This window comes from Taudactylus pleione, unplaced genomic scaffold (genome assembly GCF_031769625.1).
Source record: "Taudactylus pleione unplaced genomic scaffold, aTauple2 ptg000341l, whole genome shotgun sequence".
NCBI lineage: Eukaryota > Metazoa > Chordata > Amphibia > Anura > Myobatrachidae > Taudactylus > Taudactylus pleione.
Genome location: NW_028284742.1, coordinates 2,617,882 through 2,641,720, shown reverse-complemented (window position 1 = coordinate 2,641,720; position 23,839 = coordinate 2,617,882). Strand labels below are relative to the sequence as shown.

At 45.2% G+C, this 23,839-nt stretch overlaps 1 protein-coding gene across 1 annotated transcript in view; it reads right to left on the bottom strand.

Moving 5' to 3' along the window:
• Nucleotides 1–23,839, bottom strand: part of ABCA4 (ATP binding cassette subfamily A member 4) — a 363,439-nt gene that overhangs the window by 48,688 nt on the left and 290,912 nt on the right. The window contains exons 39-42 of the mRNA XM_088443970.1: nt 10,009–10,186; nt 9,280–9,395; nt 5,650–5,797; nt 2,452–2,575 (exon numbers count right to left, since the gene is read on the bottom strand). Coding sequence (XP_088300096.1) covers nt 2,452–2,575; nt 5,650–5,797; nt 9,280–9,395; nt 10,009–10,186 — 566 coding nt within the window. The remainder of the gene's footprint in view (nt 1–2,451; nt 2,576–5,649; nt 5,798–9,279; nt 9,396–10,008; nt 10,187–23,839) is intronic.

Here is a 23,839-nt window from a genome sequence, read left to right as displayed (position 1 = left end):
AGGGCCTGTGTCCGTGGACACCCCCCCATTTCCAGGAACGCCAGCTGTCCTCGCTCACACACCGCCCCTTTAATGCCTCTGCCTGTCAATCAGGCAGAGGCATAGCACGGCTGTGTGTGATCATGCAGGACCTGTTCTGCACATTTGCAGAATGGGGCCAGCGCACACAAAGATTCCCGATAATCGGGAATCTGCATTCAGCACTGCACATATGTGCAATGCTGAATCAGCCCCTAATTTGTAAACACAAACAGCAGCCAATTGTACCCAGGACTAATGTAGGCAACTGCCAGAGTCACAAGTAAGCTAATTGTACCTTATGTTCTCTCACTGGCTTGCTGGCTGACTGCCATCTTCTGGGAAGTCCCAAAGATGGATCTAGTAGCTGTGAGACAGCAGGTCTGTGTAAAGCTGTTGCACTGCTACCTATGTTTAAACTGTGTCAACAGAAGCTGGTAAAACTAAAACCAACACTCTGTAATCATCCAGGTTGCAAAAGTGTTGTGTTTAAGGCGCATATGGCACATGACTAAACGGGAGCACCTCCTTTGACTCAGTTTTCCTCTCCTGCTTGGCTGTTAAAAGGGCAGGTATAGATTGGGATGTGTGCCGACCCCCGTGTTTTGGTTTTGGATCTGTATCTCCTTCAATGTTTTGGACCTGGATTTGGTTTTGCAAACCACCCTCAAGTGTTTTGGATCTGGATTTTTAAAAAAAAAAATAGATGAAATGTTTTAAAAACAGCTAAAATCACGTAATTTATGCAATCCAGATTTAAGATCCGAATTCCGAACCCCAAAAAGATCAGAACCACAACCTGGATTTACCCTGATCTCCTCAGGAGATTAGAACCGTGATTCAGGTTTACCCGGATTCACAAAACTCAGGTGGATTCAATGCAGCACAGATTATTACAGGAGATTAATGTAGTTATCATATGGAAGGCCGTATCCTGTCCACGTGTTTGTGTTAGTGTGGACAAGGCTGCAGGTGACGGGCAGCATCATGATGTGAAGAGGTGAATAGAAGGTAGCAGGAAGTAGGCCTTGGTGCAGGTTCCCAAACAGTACAGAGTAGTAAACTGACTTTTATTAAACTGTTCTGGGAAGACTCTTATGCTAAATGCACATCTATATACTAGAGATGAGCAGTTAAGTTTTGATGAAAACCGAACACACCCAAATTTTGGGGTTCCGAGTCCCAGCTCGGATCTTCTGGCCAAGTTTGAATCTCAGATCTTGAAAATGGATCTTGCGTATTTTGGATTACATGTAAGTCCCTCCCTCATTATATCGGGTGCCATTTCACACAGGAGAGTGTATGGACTGTAGTTCATGCTGCAATACTACATACTAGTCACCATTAGAGAGAGTTGTAGCTAGCTCGATGGGAAGTGTGTAAAAGACTTATGGCATTTTTGTCACTGTGTAGGTTTGCTTGTCAGACACTACTGTAGCTAGCACCTGCAATCCAGTGCAACAGGCTCTTGTGTATGTTTGTTTGTCAGACACTACTGTAGCTAGCACCTGCAATCCAGTGCAACAGGCTCTTGTGTATGTTTGTTTGTCAGACACTACTGTAGCTAGCACCTGCAATCCAGTGCAACAGGCTCTTGTGTATGTTTGTTTGTCAGACACTACTGTAGCTAGCACCTGCAATCCAGTGCAACAGGCTCTTGTGTATGTTTGTTTGTCAGACACTACTGTAGCTAGCACCTGCAATCCAGTGCAACAGGCTCTTGTGTATGTTTGTTTGTCAGACAGAACTGTAGCTAGCACCTGCAATCCAGTGCAACAGGCTCTTGTGTATGTTTGTTTGTCAGACACTACTGTAGCTAGCACCTGCAATCCAGTGCAACAGGCTCTTGTGTATGTTTGTTAGAAGTGACCTTGAAGTGAGCTGCACGTACTTACAATTGTTTTCCATAGTTGCGGCATGCTGCTCTGTCGCTCAGTTTAGCCAGCCACCTCGCTGCAGCCTTTGGCCAATTTTGGGGAGAACTATAATGTGAGCTGTGAGTTGGTCAAAATTGACTGAAAATTAATGTCATTGGTGTTAATAATACTATAGGAACAAAAACAGGTCCAAATTACATGATTTCAGCTGATTTAATCAATTTTTAAAGAAATCCAGGTCCAGAACCAAAACATTTGAAGGTGATTTTGCCAAAACCAAAACAAGACGATGATTTAGAACCAAAACACAGGGTTTTGCTCGTTTTACAGTGTATGACTATGAAGATTTATCAAAGCTTGGAGAGAGATAAAGCTGAGAGAGGTAAAGTACCAACCAATCAGCTTCTAACTGCCATTTTTCAAATACAGGTTGTAAAATAACAGTTAGAAGGTGATTGGTTGGTATTTATCACTCTCCACTTTATCTCTCTCAAAGCTTTAATAAATCTCCCCCAAATCATATAGTATAATAAAGAAATCTAAGCCTTGAACTCACCAAAACGAGCGTACACGTCAGTTACTGCTTGATTCATTGCCAAATCAATGAGTCCACGGCCCAGACAGAAATGTGGGAAGATTAAGAGCAGATTCTTCAGCCTCTCATTGAACCTTAACAAAGGCTAAAGGGAATTAAATAGTAACACACTGAATCAGATCTCAGCTAAGAAATAAACAACCAAATTCTTAAACTATGTTTCAACAAGACAACGTTGGCATACAGAAGATATTTCACAACACATATTGAATAACAATAAAGGGATATGTATCAAGCCTTTGAGAAAGAGATAGTGGTGAAGTTGAATATATCAACCAATCGGCTTCTAGCTATCATTTATCTAGCAGAGTTGTCTAGCACAGTCTATGAAGTGACAAGCTGATTGGTTGCTATATTCAACTTCTCCAATTGATCTCTCTGAAAGGTGTAATACATCTCCCCCTAAGGATCATTTCTGAAATTACAATACGTGGGTATTCTGTATCCACAGTGATCCTAATGTTTTATTATTCTACCTTGTTAGTAAACTTGTATTTACAGTGCAGTTGAGTGTTTCTGCATGCTACTAGTTTAGGCTTCTTAGTTATTTTTGTTATAGTTTGCCTTAAGCTGGGTACACACAGATAGATACATTGGCCGATCATTTTATGCCCCCGACACGCCCCCTAGTTGCCGGGATTCGCAGCAAGGCACAGATGATGACCGCTCTGTGTGTATGAACGACCATCATCTGCAGATATATCTGTCAGGTGTGTACCTACCTTAAGTCTAGCTTTTGTGTACTAGATGGTAGGGGTTCCGGACTATAGATAGACAGTAATTAGATAGACAATGTCTAGATAAACACCAGATGTTAGACAGTCAATAGTTAGACAGGGACAAAAGATCAACAGGGACAAAAATCAGACACACTACAGTTAGACATGTAAAAAGATCGACAGGGTCAAAAGTTCGACATGAAAATGGTCGACACAAAAATGCTCCACAATTTTTTTTATTTTTTTGTTAGGTTTAGGCACTTACTGGAGGGTTAGGCACTTACCCCCATGGTTAGGGTTAGGCACTTACCGAGACGGTTAAGGTTAGGCACCAGGAGAGAGGGTTAGGGTTAGGCACCAAGGAAAGGGTAAGGGTGAAGATTAGGGCTAAAAAAAAAAACTTTAGTGTGTCTGACTTTTGTCCCTGTCGACCTTTTGTCCCTGTGTAACTACTGACTGTCTAACATCAGGTGTCTATCTAGACATTGTCTATCTAATTACTGTCTATCTCTTCTACCACACCCAGATGGTAGTTCTGTAGTCAAGCCACCATTTTGTATTTCTGTGTTTGCTACTTATTGATTTTAATTAGTATGGGTTCTATGCATTGCAGTACACACATGTAATGGGCACTTAAAGGCAAGTCCTAGATAATTTAATAAAATGTGTCAGTATTAGGGATGTTAGAGACTCACCTGATGCCATTCACCGTGACGTAGTAGGTGGGCAAACATCTTTGGCCAAACATGTACTAAGAACCTTATTATAAAACCATGTTAATTGTTAGAGTTTATTATATATATTTTGATAATCAGTATTCTTGGTACTTAGAGTGTGCATCTGCATTTCCCTTTTTTTCTGCATTAGCTACTTATGCTGCCTGTTAGGGATGGAACATGGACATGAAACATCGGTCAAAAAACATTGTTTAGTCCTAAACATTGGTAAGGGAACACCAATGGTTTCCAATGTTAAACAATGTTTCTACTTGTTTGAAGTTAACTGGCTACGTAACTGTCTGTTTTTGTGCCTGCAATTTGTCTCATCAGGTAGCATCTCCCATTATATATATATTCAGGGTGTGCAGTCCAGAAATCTTTCCCATATACTCCATTTAATGTGCTTTATTGCACACCTGAGGGAAAGGAGACGCCCTCAGTCTGGATTAGCACCCCTACCTTATTGGTTTAAAAGCATGGAGTCTTGTAATGAATATGCACACTAGTAATAGGCACAATTCTAGGTAAGTCCTACAAGTTTTATATACTGTAGTGCAACTTTGGTTCATTTTTGGGGCGTGGGTCCCCCTGGATTGCCTGTGTTGATCTGTTTCAGGGCACCGCATTATAACACATTTTTCTTTTATAACACATTTTAACCCTTCACTGTTTGTTTATTATATATGTACCTCACTTTTTATTTTCATTCTTTATATGCAGCAGCAGCTGCTCCTAACTATCTCTTTCACACTGCACTCTTCTTACTATAGCGGTGCCCTGGGGCGGCTTAGCTGGGCTAGTTTGGGGGTGTCATGCGCTCTGGATTTGAATCGTAGTATGTTAGGGACCTACCCTACAGAGGTTACCTGGATATGGTGGGTAGGCCCATAACCTTGGCCAAGATTATGCTAAAAACCTCTATTGATTGCAAAATGTTATTGCATTTATATATTATTAATAATTTGGAGTTGTGCACCTGAGATTTGTCTGTTTTTGTGCCTGCAATTTGTCTCATCAGGTAGCACCTCCCATTATATATATATATTCAGGGTGTGCAGTCCAGAAATCTTTCCCATGGCTACGTAACACTCCAAGCAGAGGATTTGAAAACAAAACCTCCTATACCATATACATGCACTTAACAGTGCCCTGTTCATGAGAGCTCACATTCTAAAAGGGGTGACACAGATGGGGTAAATAGTGAGAAAGGAGCATGGAGAGCTGGGAAGCTTTGAGGAAGTAGTGGGTCTTGAAAGCCCATTTGAAGATTAGGAGCCAGGAAGCAAAGTGATCAATGAATTTGGAACTAGGGCCAGGGGGACAATAAATGACAGCTACTCGAAGGTGAACAGTTTGAAAGAGGTGAAAAGCATGAACCTCAAATGGAAAGAATGAACGGGAGGGCTCAGAAGGTAAGAGTGACAAAAGGATAGAAGAACCCAACACCATCACTATGGCGACCCCCAGGCCTGGGTGTGTAAGAGAATGTGTAGCCCCCAAAAGAGAGAGCTGCAGTAGAAGTGGTGTCAGAGGGGGAAATCCAGGATTCAGTGATGGCTAGGAGATTCAGGGAGTTGGAGATGAAGCGGTCATGGATGGGGACCAGTTTATTATAGACAGATCTGGCAATCCAGAGGGCACAGGAGAGAGGGACAGGGCACAGGAGTCTCTGCAGACTGTTATACGAGTATAATAAGCCTTCCAAACTTACTCTTACTCACCCTGTTGTTTTCAAAGAGATCCAGGATGAAAGTAATAGCGCTGCTGTTTATGCCAATAAAGAGATTCATACAAGATAAAGCAACATAGGCTGTGCTTGGCACATTGAATAGATATGATGCAGGATACATCATAGGAATTACAGCCCATCTGCAAATACAATTTATTTATTTATTTATTAACAGTTTATTATATAGCTAAGCATATTCCATTGTGCTTTACAATTGTAAGCAACATTAATAGAACAAAACTGGGTAATAACAGTCATAGAGGTAAGAGGGCCCTGCTCGCAAGCTTATAATTTATCATTTGTGTTCAAACTCTCTTTATAAATCTAACAATGTGGAAATTATTTGTGGTGTTTCTGGGCTGTTGGGTTATCCATATCTTTGTTTTCAAATTTTTATTTAAATGTTTAAAACCAAAAAAATTTAACACTGATCAAAGAGACACAAATATCATTGCATATTTAGTTACCTATATCACATAAATCAATAAAACACATAATATATGGGGAAGGTTCAAAGAAGAGAGCAATACAGAAGGCAACAAATTTCATTTCATTGCAAATGCGAACCTAATGGAAAATCTTGTTTGTCTAAATTAAATAGGTTCCTCCTCCAGGATAGAGCTCAGATAGTACTTATATCACGTGCACTCTAAAACATCAATTGTGCTTATGCTGATAAAGCATGGGTGCCAAGACAGAGCTAAAGAGTGCCATCTAGAGGCCATTCTTAGACAAGCACCTGTAAATAATGCACACAAATAAACAAGTGTGACTAGTATGAAACATTAAAACTTTGATTTTTACTGAGCGGTTAGTTACCAGGTAAAATGGAGGAGATTTGTCAGAAAAAGTGTATAGGTGATGCCTTGAGTGCTGGCCCATATTGTGCATTTCTGGGAAGAAATTCACCAAACATGTTACATGTGGCCTGACACCCATAGTTAGTAGTAGTTAAATGCATGGAATAGGTATGAAATACAGATGGACGGGATGCCGGATGTCAGTACACTGACAGCGGCATCCCAAAGGTTCAAATCTCGTCAGGGGAACGGTGAGTACTGTTCCCCCGTCCTATTTACCCCCTAACCCTAACACTCCTCTCCTGTACCCTAATACTAACCCTCCCTACCCTGCACCCTAACCCCCCGATAAGTGCCTAACCCTAACCCTCCCCCCTTAGTGCCTAACCCTATACCCCCCAGGTGGTGCCTGAACCTTAGCCCCCCTGCCCGGCAGCCTAACGCTAACACCCCCCCCCCCAAGGGCACCAAAACTGTCGTCGTCCCCGCGGCTGATACTCACCTTTCCGCAGTGTCCTTACAATCGGGATGCCATCTACCAGGATCCCGACGTCGGCATTTCAGACTGCAAAATTAATAATTTGTCTGTGATTTACACTATATTGCATACTGGGGACCAGGAACTGGGTTTTATAATTTTATGACCAGCAACGAGTAGACTGTACAGGGCAGATTGGCCACCAAGGACTAATATTGTACACATAGCCACCGTGGACTCGGTTCTATTGGGCGGAACTGCTGTACAGTATAGTGACCATTAGGTGCTGGCCTCTACATTGTATACTGGTCAATAGAGAATGCTTTCCATACATTACACTGTCCACCGTGGAATAGGTATTGTACACTGGCCATCAAGGAATAGGAATTGTACTGGATGCCACAGAATAGGCATTGTACACTGGCCCTGAGGAATAGGCATTATTCACTGGCGATTGGAGTATAGGCATTGAACACTGGCCCTCGGGAAATAGGCATTGTACACTGGCCATCGGGGAATAGACATTGTACACTGGCATCAGGGAAGAGGCACTGTAAAATCGCCATCGGGGAATAGGCATTGTAGACTGGCCATTGGGGAATAGATATTGTATACTGGCCATTGGGGAAGAGGCATTGTACCACTGGCCATCTGGGAATAGGCACTGTACACTGGCCTCAGGGAATAGGCACTGTAAAATGGCCATTGGGGAATAGGCATTGTACACTGGCCTCAGGGAATAGGCACTGTAAAATGGCCATCGGGGAATAGGCATTGTGCACTGGCCATAGGGGAATAGACATTGTACACTGGCCTCAGGGAATAGGCACTGTAAAATGGCCATCGGGGAATAAGCACTGTACACTGGCCATTGGGGAATAGGCATTGTACAATGGCCATTGGGGAATAGATATTCTATACTGGCCATTGGGGAAGAGGCATTGTACCACTGGCCATCTGGGAATAGGCACTGTACACTGGCCTCAGGGAATAGGCACTGTAAAATGGCTATCGGGGAATAAGCATTGTACACTGGCCTCAGGGAATAGGCACTGTAAAATGGCCATCGGGGAATAAGCATTGTACACTGGCCACTGGGGAATAGATATTCTATACTGGCCATTGGGGAAGAGGCATTGTACCACTGGCCATCTGGGAATAGGCACTGTACACTGGCCTCAGGGAATAGGCACTGTAAAATGGCCATCGGGGAATAAGCATTGTACACTGGCCTCAGGGAATAGGCACTGTAAAATGGCCATCGGGGAATAAGCATTGTACACTGGCCCCCGGGGAATAGGCATTGTACACTGGCCATCGGGGAATAGGCACTGTAAAATGGCCATCGGGGAATAAGCACTGTACACTGGCCACTGGGGAATAGACTTTGCACACTGGCCTCAGGGAATAGGCATTTTATAATGGCCATCGGGGAATAAGCATTGTACACGGGCCTCAGGGAATAGGCACTGCACTCTGGCCATCGGGGAATAAGCACTGCACACTGGCCATCAGGGAATAGGCATTGTACACTGGCTATTGGGAATAAGCATTGCACACTGGCTTTAGCCAATCGACTTAGGGCCTGATTCAAAGCCGCTCGTAAACGGCCGCTCGTTCGCTCCGAGCGATGTTTGCCCAACTGCGCATGCGTACGGATCGTAATACGCTTGCGCGAACCAGTCAGTGCGGCCGAAAATCGTTTGTTCGCTAAATAGCGAATGCCTGCTATAACAGGGGAGGTGCTTGAAAGCGGGGAGTGGAGATCCGAACGCAGGCGTGCTTAAAGGTCAAAACGGGCGTTTTAAGGGTGTGCATAATTAATACAGCAGCGTCATTGAGCAGGTCACTGGGTTATTTTATAGCCAGAACTGCTCGCAAGATTGTGGTAGCAAAAACCAGCCACAAGAATAGCGAGCAGTTCATACGCTGGTCGATGTACTCGATTAATGTAATAAATAGCGGACATGACGTAGGATGCGATCGGCCAGGGGGCGTATTTTTTCAAAAAACGACCTCAAGTTTTGTTCGCTCGTTCAGACATAGAGGCGTGAACAGACCGCAAAGAGCGAACGGTTCATTTGAATAGCCACCCCTATTTTCTGGACGAACGACCGCAAATAGCGTCCGGCTCTGAATCAGGCTATTAGCTCAGTTTACTGCTCTGGTATATTGTGAGGGTCTCTGCTCTGTTTAATGTGAGAATAGAAATGGTCAGAAAGGTAAATGGAGCTTGAAGGTAGGTGTGGGGGCTGCACTTTGCCAGCTTGTCCATGGGTGTTAAAAGAGCTTGTATCGACTATGTATGTACAATGAAATAAATCTATATGCATCTATTACTTACCCATAGAAAAAGAGCAAGGCTATAAGTGCTGGTAGGTTTGATGAGGACGTATATGCTTTCTTCTCAAAGCCGATGAATATTATCACAACCATGGCCACACTAACAGCATAGTTTGCCTGATTAAAAAAAAAATGTTTGAATGAAACATAAAGCATTAGACAATAACAACAACAACAACAACAACAACAACAACAACAATAGATCAGTGGCCTTAGAAAAGGAACACTTCATATTTGATGGTCACAGAGCACTTCCAGCTCTGTGACGGATTTAGTCATTAGGTTGACATCTAAAATGTTTGGCTCAATGAGACCTTTACATTCAGGCTAACAACTGATCACCTGCATCTCTCTACATGTGAGCTCAGGTCTGGTCATTTAGCATTCAGGGTTTAGTTGTCTGTACACAGTTTAGCAAGTAGCTTGTTACAGTATACACTTTTATATATTTTCCCCTCCAATTTCCTGTGTTGCTTTTCATCCCAGAGATGGTGGAAGAGCAGATGCCTGGCTCGCTCTGCCTATCTATAAGTGATTAGATAGGTTACGTTGTATTCAGATGTGTTCAAACAACTCTAGCCAAAAGTAGTTTGGTTTATCTACATTTATGATTCTAGATAGAAGAGGTAAGTACAAAAGGCAGAATATAGTGTAGTGGACAACATTCATTAAACAAAAATACATGCCAAACATTATACCATGAAAGAAGGGAAGATGTCATGTTACTTACTATGTCCCAAGAGAAGTTAGTGAGCCAGTAAACAGTTGGTGTGACACCACTGACAAACTGAAGGTGCTTGGCATTAGATACCCTTTCTTGGATCAAATACAGCACAAAACTTGCTGGGATGAAAGACATGGCAAAAATAACACAAATAGCAACCACAACATCCACCGATGTAGTCAGCCTGGAAAAAATATATAAATGCAATTACAAATAATTACAAAAATACATAGTTATATAACAATTTTTTCAACTAAAATACATAGAGACTGATTTACAGTTGGACGTTGTCTGTAAAAATATGACTCACGGAAAAATTGGTCGCACCACAAATGTGCAAAACCTATGGCAGAGTCTATTGGTCCCTTGCACTTAGAGAGGTGGGTTTGAGCCTTCATATGTAAGCTTGGTAAGGGCATGGAGACATAAGTTAATCCATTGTAGATGTAACCTTAAGATACATATTTTTGGATAAATTAATCAGAGATGTGCTCCTTATTAAGTGAAACACTAAGGCTCAAAAGTACTATCCAAATAGCCGCCAAGTGTTCGAGTTGCCATTGCCATGGCGATAAAACACCGGCAACGACACCTCATCTCGCACCCCTTGCGGCCCGCCCTCAGCCCGAATTCACTCCCTTTTGCTCGCAAGTTCTATGGGGATGTTAACACTTTTGTGCAAGTTCGGGCTACCAAAAAGTGCGGCTATTGCCACGATGACTCGCACCCGCAAGTACATAGCGGCTAATTGGATTGAGCCCTAAAAAGTAACACTAAAAAGCACTTGTAACTAGGGATGTGCAGGCTCGGATAGGTTTGAATTTTCCCGCCAAGTTTGGATTTTTCCCGACAAAAAACGGGTCTCTGAAAGAGGCAAAATGTCATCTTTCATGGACAAACATCATCATTCCTGGAGAAAAGTCCATGGAAAATTATGTTTGTCTAATGTTTGGCGGGAAAAATCCGAACTTGGCGGGAAAATTCGAACCATCCGAGCCTGCACATCCCTACTTGTAACAATGTTGCTGCTCCTGGATTTAAATCATGTACACTTTCCCTCTTGATAGAATGCATATATAAATCTAGAAGTGATAGAACACATATATACAAGAGTATCACTTTCTTCTTTAAATATGCAAGTGTTCAAATTGGCAATTATCATAGTGAAAAAGAAGGTTATCAATCCTGCACATCTCATTATCAATCCTGCACATCTCACAGGTCCTATGGACATTTGTCCATAAGGCCCTGAAAACATTGACAAAGTGAAGAGATTCCTCTTACTCCGGAAACATACCCTGGTCAAAAACTACAATAATAAATCTTCCTGGTTCAAATGGAACAAAAAAAACACCCATGTCTTCATGAAAGATGAGATATAGAGAGCAACAAGACAAAGCCCCAAAGCTCCAAAGTCCATTAATGTGGAGAAAGTTAAAAAAAACTGTCTTCCAGGAAAGGTTGGAAAGAAGGGAGCAGTAAGGCTGTAGACAGCAAGTTTAGAGCTCACAGAGCTACTAATGCAGGGGTCTTCAAACTTGGCCCTCCAGATGCTGTGGAACTACACATCCCAGCATGCACTGCACATAGTTTTAGCATGCTGTTATATCAAAAAGGTGGCAGTGCATGCTGGGATGTGTAGTTCCACAGCAGCTGGAGGGCCAAGTTTGAAGACCCCTGTACTAATGGGATTCGCTGAGATGGTTACATGTACATAATTTCCTGTAACAAAATCTAAATGTCTTTTCTCTCAAATAAAAAACAAAAGTGCTGAAACTTGAACTTTCAGGGAGCTGTCTCAAGCTGCTATATGGACCTTCCTGCAAGAACAACAGAAGATCTTACCACAAGACAACTTCCAATTATTGGCTGAAAACAGACTTTCTAGCTTGATTTCAATAACCTGGGCAGACAAAACCTTAAGTATCATGACTACAACAAGCACACCATTAGAAGCCAGCCACTCTAAATCTTGGTGAAGATAAAGGCCCTCATTCAGACACGCTCGCAAGCGGGTCGATGGTGAAGGCCTGCACATGCGCAGCGCTCGCAGTGCGCGTGCCAAACCCCGGAGCGAGTGACAAATTCACTCGCTACGGGGCTCGCTACAAAAGGGGCGGCTGGCGGCCGTCGATCTTGATCGACAGCTTGCCCCGTTTTGTAGGCGGGTTGGGGGTGTGGCCGGACAAACGGAGGCGTTCCTGAAGGAACGCCTGTCATTTGTAGGCGGCTCTACTGACATCACCAGTGATGTCAATAGGGAGCTTCCTGCTCTGTTAGAGCAGGAAGCTACCTGGGGCTTGCGGTAGACAAGACCCTACCACAAGGGTCTCGTCGCAAGCCCCGATGGTCATCACCTGGTCATTTGCTAAAGCTGTGGGTGGCAACCCACAGCTTAGCAAGCGGCAAGGAGGCCGCCTTTCAAAGCAAAAGAGGCCGCCTTCATTCAGAACGAGCGCTCGCTTTTTGTGGGCGGCTCTGAATGAGGGCCAAAGTCCCTTATTTAACAGGTCATGAAAATACCAAAAGGACCAACATGGTTTCTAACAACAATGTTGTGGTTCAACTGTGATTCCATCTGGTAGATATCTGTCTGTACCCAGTTTTGTGCTTCCCAATTATACATAGCTGGAATGAATACTGCTGCAAGGGCTGGAAAATTTAGCAATGTCCATCACATGATTTTGTTGGTCTCAACGGAGCTCTTTGATCACTGAGGTATGGCATAGTTGTGGTATTATCTGCCTGGATCCTTATGTACCTTCCAACAAAAATGATGTCCTCTGTCATTTAATACCACTCTCAGGACCTGATTCAGTAGTGGACGCAAATGCAATCGCAACTGCAATTGCCTATGGATTGCAGCTGCTAAAATATGCTAATGCTTTCCAAAACACAGCCGACATTAAGACCCCACTGCTGCTCTCTCATATCTGTCCAATGTCGCTCTTCTGCGTAAACATTGGTACCATTGACGTACATCAGGCAGTCATGCAGCACAAGTCTGACCAGTTGCAGACACTGCAAGTATCCTCGCATGCAGAGAGCTCTCATGCTGAGTATGCAATCGCAGTGGCTAATTTATGCACGCCCATGAAACAGCGTTGAAACGGACAGACACGTCTGCATTTTTCCGACCACTCCCCCGTCACCACCCCAAACGCTGACAGCCTGTCACTCACTCTATGATGGATTCCTCTGAGTGATCGCTGCACACACACAGTGTGGCTTATATGCATGTGCGATGGCAAACAATCGCTTGATCTGCATCTGTAATTGCATTCACTGCTTAATCAGTACCAAAACATTTATCAAGAGTTTTTACTCCTCCCAAGTCTAAAGCCTCTGAAATTGGCAACGAATCTTGGAAACTAGCGCTCATAATCACAATGGTCTAATCCCAAAAGGGAAAGAGGTGACCCCTGTTGAGGTTGTCAAAAATTAATGATATGCACTACTGGAAGTATCCTAGTGAATTAACAGGCCAGATGCTGGTGGTACTTGTCACATTCTGATATACAGTATGTTCTTACTGAATTTTTTTTTAAATGGAATGGAGCAACCTCTAGGATTCTTCATGCAAAGAAGAACAGTTATATGAGTTAAGAGGGACTTCACTAGTTCCAGTAGGCACTCCTAGTTTGGAACATTCAAGTACCGTTCGCATCTAAAGTTCATAATAATCTAGTCCTGTTCTATACTGGATATAACACCTCAAAACTAATGGTGAGTGCTTAGAAACGTCAGGTTTATCATAGGCTAAAAAGATCCTTCTTGCTTTTAAAATAATAACAGGTCTGAGCATAACCCTAACCCCTTTGGTTTGGAAAGGCCACCAATGGCGATACCAAGGACTGAAAAACTCAAATTTTGTCCTGTCTCCAGGAACGATCTTAGAGTAAAACCATCTAGGTGGACACTTCATGAATATATGATGCATACCCATTGTACAATTCATCTCACCCAGACATTGGAGGTGAAATAGAAAAACTAGTCATGGCAGAGAAACAGACACAGGAGATTCTGGGTGCGCAGCTCAGCTGAGCAATCCAGCTTCCCTCTCTGCTAACCTGCCCAAGGAGCTGAGAACTGCCTTCTAGAAAACTGACTCATAATTATTCATGCAGAACAAAGGGAGAGAAACCTGTGGGGCCCATTTATCAAAGGGAATTGAGGTAAATTATCAGAAAACACTCGTTTTCAGGGGTTTACCTCAAATACTAAGTATCCCCAGGATGTATGAAGGAGGGACCGCAGCAGGTATCGGAGATACCTGCTGCGATCCCTCCATTGCCGCTGGCAGCCGCCTCCCCCATAGGTTTCTATGGGGGAGGCGATGTTGCCAAATGTATCAATATATCTGAAGATAGCGTTAGCCGCTGTAGTGTATGGGGACTTACCGCACGTCAGCTGGCGGAGGGATCTCCCAGATCTCCGCGGGACTGCGCATGCGCAGCAGCCTCCGGCCCCATCGTAGGAACGGGCTCCTTTCGGAGCCCGTCACCCTGCATGTGCGGGATCATACATTCAGCTGTTATGATCACATTTTGCAATGTGATCATGGGCGGTACTGCATGCCCTGATCAAATTGCAAAATGCGATCATTAATAAATGGGCCCCTAAGACCCTTATGTCAGGGTAGATTGAATATCTCTTAACTCTATGAAAAGATTGATAATCCATCTAGTTATGGTCTAAGTAGGACAATTCCTGAGAAAGGCAGGGACTCTACACTCCACTTTGATCTGCCTCTCAGCCCTAATCCAGAACACAGTAATGCAGTGATCACTGAGGCTGAATCCTTGGCCCCTTGAGCCAGCATACAGAGCCATGTCTTTAATGTAATTTGACACTTCGTGGATGTGCTTACTCAAAGAGAACCTACTTTAGTGCAGACACTCTGACCACCTCTCCCCTGCCTTACTGACACAAGCTGAAGAAAAGATGTGTCTGAGGGATGCCCGTGCTACTATTTAAATGTAGCATTTTATGCTGTCTCTCAGTCCCGCAGTATTCCGAAACATAAATGGGGTGGGCTTAGAAAAAGGAGAGTTATGGTAAATCTTACCTTTGTTAACTCTCTTTCTTCAAAGTCCATAGGGTCTACAGGGAGATAATGGGGTGTAGGTGGTACTTGGAGGACCGGACACCAACAGCAAAGATTTTTCTGTCCCAGGATGCTCCGGTCCTTCCCCTATACCCCACCCACAACCTGAAGGCAACTCCGTTTTGTCAACAAGCCCAAAGCAGGAGCAAGATAGGAGAGAAGGAAGACTGGTACACTGAAGAATCACACTCTCACACAGAGAAGAAAACAAGTGACCAAGAGAAGAAACCCATCGAAGCCAGGTGCATCAGGGCCGGTGCCCTGATGCACAGGACCGTGCCCCCTCTTGCTTGAACTTCTGAAGAACCCGAGGCAGAAGGGAGACTGGAGGAAAGAGATATGCCAAATGGAAGGTCCACCTCAAAGATAATGCATCCAGGAATGCTGCGTTGGGGTCCCTCGTCCTGGACCCATACACTGGAAGTTTGTGACTGTATTGTGAGGCCATGAGGTCCACGTCCAGTAGACCCAATTTGTCCACCAGGAGCTGAAAAACTTCTGGATTGAGAGACCACTTCCCTGCATGCATGTCGTGATGGCTGAGGGAATCCGCCTCCAAATTGAGAATCCCCGGGATGAACACTGCAGAGATGGCATTCGGCCAATGTGAGAATGCAGGACACTTCTGCTATTGCTGACCGACTTAGAGTGCCTCCTTGGGGAATGAGGTAGGCCACTGCCGTGGTTTTGTCGACTGTACTTGTACTGGCCTGCCCTGAAGAATATCCTGAGCCAGAGCGAGGGCTTTGTAAATGGCTCGGAGTTCCAGGATGTTAATTGGTAAGATCGCCTCAGGTGGAGTCCAGTATCCTTGGAAGGACTGCTGGCCAGCCACTGTACCCCACCTGCGGAGGCTTCCATCCATGGTGAGTACCCATTCCGGGATCCAAAAGGGGCAACCCTTGTTTAAGTGGGACATCTGTAGCTACCAGAAGAGGGACAGGCAAAGCTCCGGAGAGAGGCCAATCATCTGGGATCTGATCAGATGCGGCAGCCCATTCCACCTGGAGAGGATCAGGTGTTATAGGGGCCTGGAGTGGAACTGAGCAAACTCCACCATGTTAAAGGTGGGCACCATGGATCCCAAGGTCTGCATTGCAGAGTGAATTGACACTCGGTGACTGTGGAGTAACCTGTGCACTCGCTGCTGTAGTGCAGAGATATTGTCTGCTGTCAGGAAGATTCTCTGAGCATGAGAATCCAGGAAGGCTCTCAGATGCACCATTCCTGATAGCCATGCATTTGCAGAAAAGCAATGGTTACCTGTAGATGGCGGTGAAGGACCTCTGGAGAGCTTGCTAAGAGGAAGAGATCATCCAAGTATGGGAGCAGTCTGATTCCCTGATGATGAAGATGAGCCGCCATAACTGCCATAATCTTGATAAAGACCCATGGAGCTGTAGAGAGCCCAAAAGGCAGTGCTTGAAATTGGTAATGTTGCTGTGAGACGGCAAACCGGAGATATCGCTGATGAGAGGGCGCTATAGGTACATCAAGGTAAGCATCCTAAATGTTCAGAGACCCCATAAAGTCCCCAGGCTCCATAGCCAGGACAAGAGAGTGTAGGGTTTCCATACAAAACCTGGACACCCTGATACACTTGATCAGAGGCCTGAGGTTGAGGATAGGCCGATGAGATCCATTGGGCTTCTGAACCAAGAAAAGGGTAGAGTAATAACCTGTCCCTTGCTGTGATGAGAGGACCGGAATTATTACCCCCAAGTGCAGGAAGGATTGAATGGCCTTCTGAAGGAGCAGGGCTTTGCTTGCATCCGATGGAGGGACTGTGCAAAAAAACTGCTGGGGGAGACCGCCTCAGGAATGAGAGGGCATAACCGTGAGAGACAACTTCTTCTATCCAGGCATCTGTGGTGGTCTGACACCAGAACTGGGCGAACTGAAGAAGTTGGCCTCCCACCCCAGGGGAAGGCCCACCCTGTCAGGCTGAAGTCATGTCCTCAGATTTGGTAGCTGGTCGTCTAGTAGCCCAGACCTGTTTGGTCCTAGGCTTGGAGGCCTTTATGGATGCCGACTGCCATGGAAAGGACTGACCTTTAGCCTTTCCCTGGGGACAAAAGGACCAAAAAGATGACATCCGAGGCTTCATAGTAAATGCAGAGGGCAAGAACGCCGTCTTAGAAGCTGCAAAGGTAGTCACGATCTTGTCCAATTCTGGGCCAAACAGGATCTCCCCAGAGTAAGACAAAGATTCCAAAGCCTTTTTAGAGTCTGAATCTGCCTTCCATGACCGAAGCCAAATGATATGGCAGGCTAACTGGGAAGTAGCAGATGCTTTGGAAGCTAGGAGACCACTATCCAAAGCCGCCTCTCCTATATAGGAGGCTGAATCCCTATTGTGAGAGAAGTAGGACAGCTGTCCCGAGAAGCATCAGAGGGAAATGTGTCTTCTAGGGCCTCTGCCCAACTCTCAATGGCTTTTGCCACCCAGGCCGTAGCCATAGCAAGACAAGTAATAACTTCTGTAAGAAAGTATATAAACTTTAGGCAAGCTTCAATTCTTCTATCCGTAGTCTCCTTTAAGGAGGTTGCTGTATGGATAGGTAAGGTACAGTAAAGTTCTTAACCAGGCATGTCATGTGACAATCTACTGCAGGGGGAACTTCACAATTAGTGCAATCAGTAGCTGGAATAGGATTAAAAGAATCAAGTGTTTAGGCAACTGAAACTTTTTATTTGGTGTGTTCCATGCTTCACTCATTAGATCAGATAGCTGATCAGAGTGAGGAAACTCCGGCAAAACTACCTTCTGTCATTTAAAGAGTGGCTCCTTTGCCTTAGGAGTGGGTTCAGTATCTTTTATTTGAAGAATTGATTTTTACAGTTCTCACTAGTGAAGGTATATTCAGTTTAGACGGGGGCTCCTCCCCCGAGGGGGAGTCAGAGTGAGACGTCTACATCTTCTGCCTCCCAAGAATCAGAATCTGATAGCTGGATTGACTGGGAAGATAATACAGCACGTTTAGTAGTTTTACTAGGTAAGGGTCTCTCCTTTTGCAACATTTATTGAAGGCTGTAGAGGTAGCCGCTAGACTCTGTACTGAGGTAGAAAGCACATCTACCCATGGAGGAGGCAAAGGAGGGACTGGATTTGCAGGGAGTACCCTTTGTGGCCATTCCATAGGGGGGGAAACCACAGGGATGCTAGGTGGTCCGCAATTTTTGCCAACACCTGTGAAAAGATAGCCCAGGGGGGTTCCTGAGGAGAGGCTGCAGGGGCCGATGGGCCAGGTGCCGTATAAACAAGATGCACATAGACCATCTTGAATGAGATCTTCTGAAGCTAAACCTGCTAAACAGGACTTACCAGACACCAGTGTAGGAGCAGTAGCCTGCTTCTTACTCTTGACAAAGTGTGGGCACACACATATACATATACGTTTGTGGATATGTGTGTACAAGACCACCGGCTTGTACACACATATCCACATACGTATGTATATGTGTGTGCACACACTTTGTCTATAGTAGCATATCATGAGTTTAGGACCACTCACGCCATCAGGCTACCCCTTTCCTTTTTTTTCCCGCCTCCTCTCCTCCTCCCCCATACTAATCCTCTCACCGAACATTGCTCAGAGCGCTTGTCCATCTAATTGCATATTGCTTCTTACTCTTGCTTTTGCTAGACATAGCTGCAAGGATAGTATAGCACACAATCTGGCACAATGCAGTGAGCAACACAGATATACAGTATGTACAATATGGCACAGTGCAGTGCGCAACACAGATATACAGTATGTGACAGCCCTCACAAATACAAGTAGATGTGAGGTACAGTGAACCCCCTATACCTCAGTATTCCAGGGTTAAAATGAAAGAAAGGGAAAGGTATAAGTTGAGAAAAATAAACAGAAAGCAGCGCTAGCACAAGTCACATTCAATGCAGAGCATACAATATAACTGCAGTGGCCACTAAATTCAACTACACAAACCGCAGTGGCTGGTAGGAAATAGCGCTGTATAACCTGGCTCCTGGGAGAAGTATACAGGGAGACTGGACCCAGCGTCCCCAGAGACCTGTGGCTGTTGCAGAAAATGGTTGCCGTGAGTCTCTGAGGGGGTGGAGGGTGAGGGGGGAGCAGCTCAGGGGCGGTAAGACGGCATTGGAATGGCGCCCTGAGCTGAGGGAGGGGCCGAAGGGAGAGGACCGTCTCCCCTATGCTAACATCAACTACCGGGTCCCTGGCCTCAGCTATCCCATGCACCAATAAAAGTTATGCCCTGTCTCCTTGAGTCCAGGCTGAAGTCTGGGGTCCGAGGAGACCTGCTAGATAGGTCCGCCCCGGAGCCCCGCTGAGAGTACCTAGCCTATGGCTGGAGTAGCGGTGCCTTGGAGGGGTGATGGAGCAGCAATGCAGATGTCCAGAGGACCTTCTAGCACTGCTCGCTCCGTTATAGTAAATAAATAAATAAAAAAACCATAAAATAAAGCTTGGTCTGCTTAAAAGCAGCACCACTGTATAACGGTGATCCAGCTCCTGCCGGACTCCAGTGAAACTGAGTTGCCTTCAGGCTGTGGGCAGGGTATAGGGGGAAGGACCAGAGCAGCTTGGGACAGAAGAAGCTTTGCTGTTGGTGCCCGGTCTTCCAAGTCCCACTTATACCCCATTGTCTCCCTGTGGAGCCCTATGGACCCTGAAAAAGAAAGTTATGCTATGAGAGAATACACCCTAGGTGGTGGCTCCCATTTTTCTATATCCTCACATGGGACAGGATACATGGCTTGCAACCTATGTAAGACCTGGAACCTTCTAACAGGTCTGACCCTTAAGGCATACATCCACTAGCAGATATTAATGGACGACTGAACGATAGCGACATCATTATTGTTCAGTCGTCCATTAATAGTGCAAGAATCAGGCACTAAAATGTCGGAAATGACCAGCGATGCGCGCTCCCGATGGTCGTTTCCGACATCAATCATTACCCGAACATGCCGGCCATTCTGCCGATAACGACAGATTGACCATGTTCAGGTATGACGGAGGGATTTACACTGAACAACATATCGTTCAGTGTAGGCACTGCACAGTACAATGAATAACTGACTGATAACGATATAGTTATCGTTCAGTCTTTTCATTGTCGCCTAGTGGATGTGCCCCTTTACTTCACAAAATAGGTCCTAGGAAAAGAGGGGATTGAAAATATTCTCTTTTTCATCTCTTAAATTGAGAAATGTCAGGCACAGCCAAATGCTCTCCTGAAATGTTATATCTGCTGGAAACCTCTCATTGAATTCCCTATTTCCTGTTGCCAGTATAAATCCTTGCAAAGGACGTGAAAATTTCCAGGTCTGAATCTTCTGCCACTTTACCTTCCTCTTTGGGAGAACCCGTCTAAGTCTGAGACCTCCTAAGACTGAAATGAAAAAGGAGTTTGGCGACTGCTCCATCTTTTCTAGGAAAGATGAGTACTTAACAAGGTTCTGCACCAACTTGCCTTTTGACCAAGTTGGCTTATCTTCAGTGGAGGAATGGAGGAGAGACCAAAGGTCCCTGGACGTGTGCTTCAAAGGGAGGGGAGGTTCCAGCTCAGAACCCAGAGTAGAGCTACAAAAGCTCCAAAATATCCCAGTCGAATAAAATTGCCAAGGCAGTTTCAGCCATTACAATGAAACTGTAGGTTCCCAGCCTCACATTCTGTACATAAGTCATCAACCCACGAGTGGGCACTAGACAATTTTGAGTGGCATCTCTAACATGTGAATATTACAGTATATTACAGATGTCAACTTCCCAGGTTATGCCATGAGTTACTCCCTTTATCAAACAAGATAGGAGGGGTAAGGGGAGATAGAGAAGACAGCTGCAGTGCACAATGACAAGTTCATGTCACGATCTGGCTAAGGTGATTCTCTGACACAGGATTAGAAGATTTGGACCCAGGTTGAGGAGGGAACTGGAGGCGAGGGGCCTGGATTAGTGATTTCCTCATCCACCAGTACCGGATGTTGGCGAGACCTGACCAAAGACGCGGAGTCTAACTGGGAGGTGTTCACCAGTGACCCCTCCAAGCGGGATTTGGGCTTAAGCAGCACCCAGCATGCAGGTCGTGGCCCTTTGATCAGGTATCCAGCACAAGTTGGATAATGGAAGAACACTATCACAGGGAAAGCACATGAGAAAGATATTGGAGGTTTGTACTGAAGTTGTGTATTGAGTAAACACTTATAGGGGTATTCAATATGGAGCAAAAACGCAGTTTCTGCAAGGTTTTCGCTCGGATGACGTCATTTTCACCGCTTTTACTTTTACACCGTATTCAATTTGAAAACTTTTCGGTGATGCGAAAGTATATTGCATTCGACCCTGTGAAAAAGTATCACCAAGGAATGGGTGGCGAAAAAAAGTGCAGAATTGGGGTTTTGGGGTGCAACATTTCAGAAACCACCCTGCAACCTTCAGACAGTCCCCCAAAGGTAAACTGTGTAAAAAAAATAAAAAAAAAAATACTTCAGAAGACCCCCCAAAAAAGCACTTTCATTTTGGGGGCGAAAAAAAATATTGGGGGGTACAAAGTTAAAAACTAGCGAAATACAATCTAGGGGGGTCCCCAAGTATGCCCCAGGTGTTTTTTTCATTGCAGGTGTTTGCGGCAGGTGGATTTTTCAAGTTTTTTAAAACTTCACTTTAGCAACTTTTAAATATGCTCACCCCCATTTTCAAGTACCCAAAATTTGCTGGGACTACTTATTTTCTGCAAAAAAAAATTCTAAAAACTATTCTTCACCACTTTCCCAAATACCCAAAATAGCAGCTATCGAGCCCGTTTAAAGACCCCAAAAACCTTCAGCAGGGCTAATCGGGGGTATCCAGAGTAATCCCCCATGTCAGAGCATCTTTTTGGGGGTGTTAGGGTCATTTCCCCAAAAATCAGCGAAGTTTTCGCTGATTTCACATTCGCCGGGTGCCGTTTTCAACTATTTCATATTGAATACGGGTATAATCGGGGGCGCGCGTGATACCTTTTCGCCGGCAAAAGCTCCGATGTGCGGCGAAAACTTCGACCCGCATAGACGGCGAAGTTTACGTTTCATATTGAATACCCCTGTTAGTGGTTCCAGTCGCAATACCGGCACAGGAGATTAGCACTAGGAAAAAGTACTTGGATAATTTACTGAGTATACACTCGATGGCCTCAGACGCAGAGCTGGCACTGGAGAATGATTTAGTAAATGGTACTTGGATGATGTACTAAGTACGCACACTGTGGCTTCAGACGCAGCACTGACACAGCAGACTGGTATTATGAACTGGTATTTGGATGATGTACTATGTACGCACACTGTGGCTTCAGATGCAGCACTGACACAGGAGACTGGTATCACGAGATGGTACTAAGTACACATGCTGAGGATTCTGCCACAGAGCTTAGCACAGGAGATGACTAACAGATTGTACTCAAAATACGTTCTAAGTACACACATCATGGAAAACACTAGGAACAAGTCACTAGAAGGAACAGAGGGCCTGATTCAGAGCCGGACGCTCTGAACGAGCGCCCGCTCTGAATCAGGGCGTTTTTTTTTTGGAGCATCCTCCTGGACGCTCACATAGCTGTGGGTTCCCATGGGAACACCTCCGTCTGGCAGCCATGCCCCCGGCACGCCCACCAAAGGGGGCGTGCTGTAACTCAACATCGACAGCACGCCCCCTTTGGTGCAAGACCCAGAGCGACAGCTTGGCTGTCGCTATCTGTATCTTGCGCATTGCACACGACGGAGCTTCCTCCGTCGTGCGCGTGCACACTAGGGCACCATCGACCCGCTTGTGAGCACTCAGATTGGAACCTGGAATGCTGCAACAGCAAGTTTACACTAGAAGTAACGACGTTGTACAGGCAACTTCCTATTGTCCAGTGCTCGGTTATATACCCTAAGGTAGCAGTCCATTGGAGGTCAGCTGACCGCAACCAATGCTACCATTGGGTAAAGGGTTAGTCAGGTGAAAACAGACTGTCATGGCTGCCTCCATGACGGTAACCGCAGAAACCACATCACGGAGCAAGCACATGGATTTCCTAGCAGACCCCAGGTATAATCCTCAGCGTGTCACTCGCTTTTGCACCTGGTGTCTGACTGCTCTAGAGATCAGGGGAAGCCGGCACTGAGGTGAGTAACGGCCGATCCTAGGCCACAACCTGGCAGTTCACGGTGGACTGCAATACAGAAACAAAGTTCAGAACAATTGAAGGAAAAAAAAAAATCTGTAACAAATAACCCCATACCCTATACAAATAACCCACCACTGTATACAAATTATCCCCCACCCTATATTCCCTAAGCAAATAGGGAGAGCTTCTGCTTTTCCTGTCACTACAACAATGTGCACTAATCTGGTACACTTGAAAACAATAAAGTGATGTGATGAAAACATGGCAACTGGGTCCTGGGACAAACACAGGAACTTCACTTGTGTTTTAATTAGAGATGAGCGGTTCGGATTCTGTGGAATCCGAACCGCTCCGAACATTGGGGATCCGAGTCCACCCGAACCCTGTTCGGGTGTTCACCGCCTGACTCGGATCCCCGTTCGGGGCCGAACGGCGGCCGCCTGATGTCGGATTCTCACTAGAGAATCCGACATCAGGTCTCCTCGCGTGTAGGGCAGAGCGCAGTGATAGCGCTCTGCCCTACACAGACACAGACACACAGCCGCCAGCGGCAGCTGTGTGTTTGTTACAGCAGCCAATGAGAGTCACACAGAC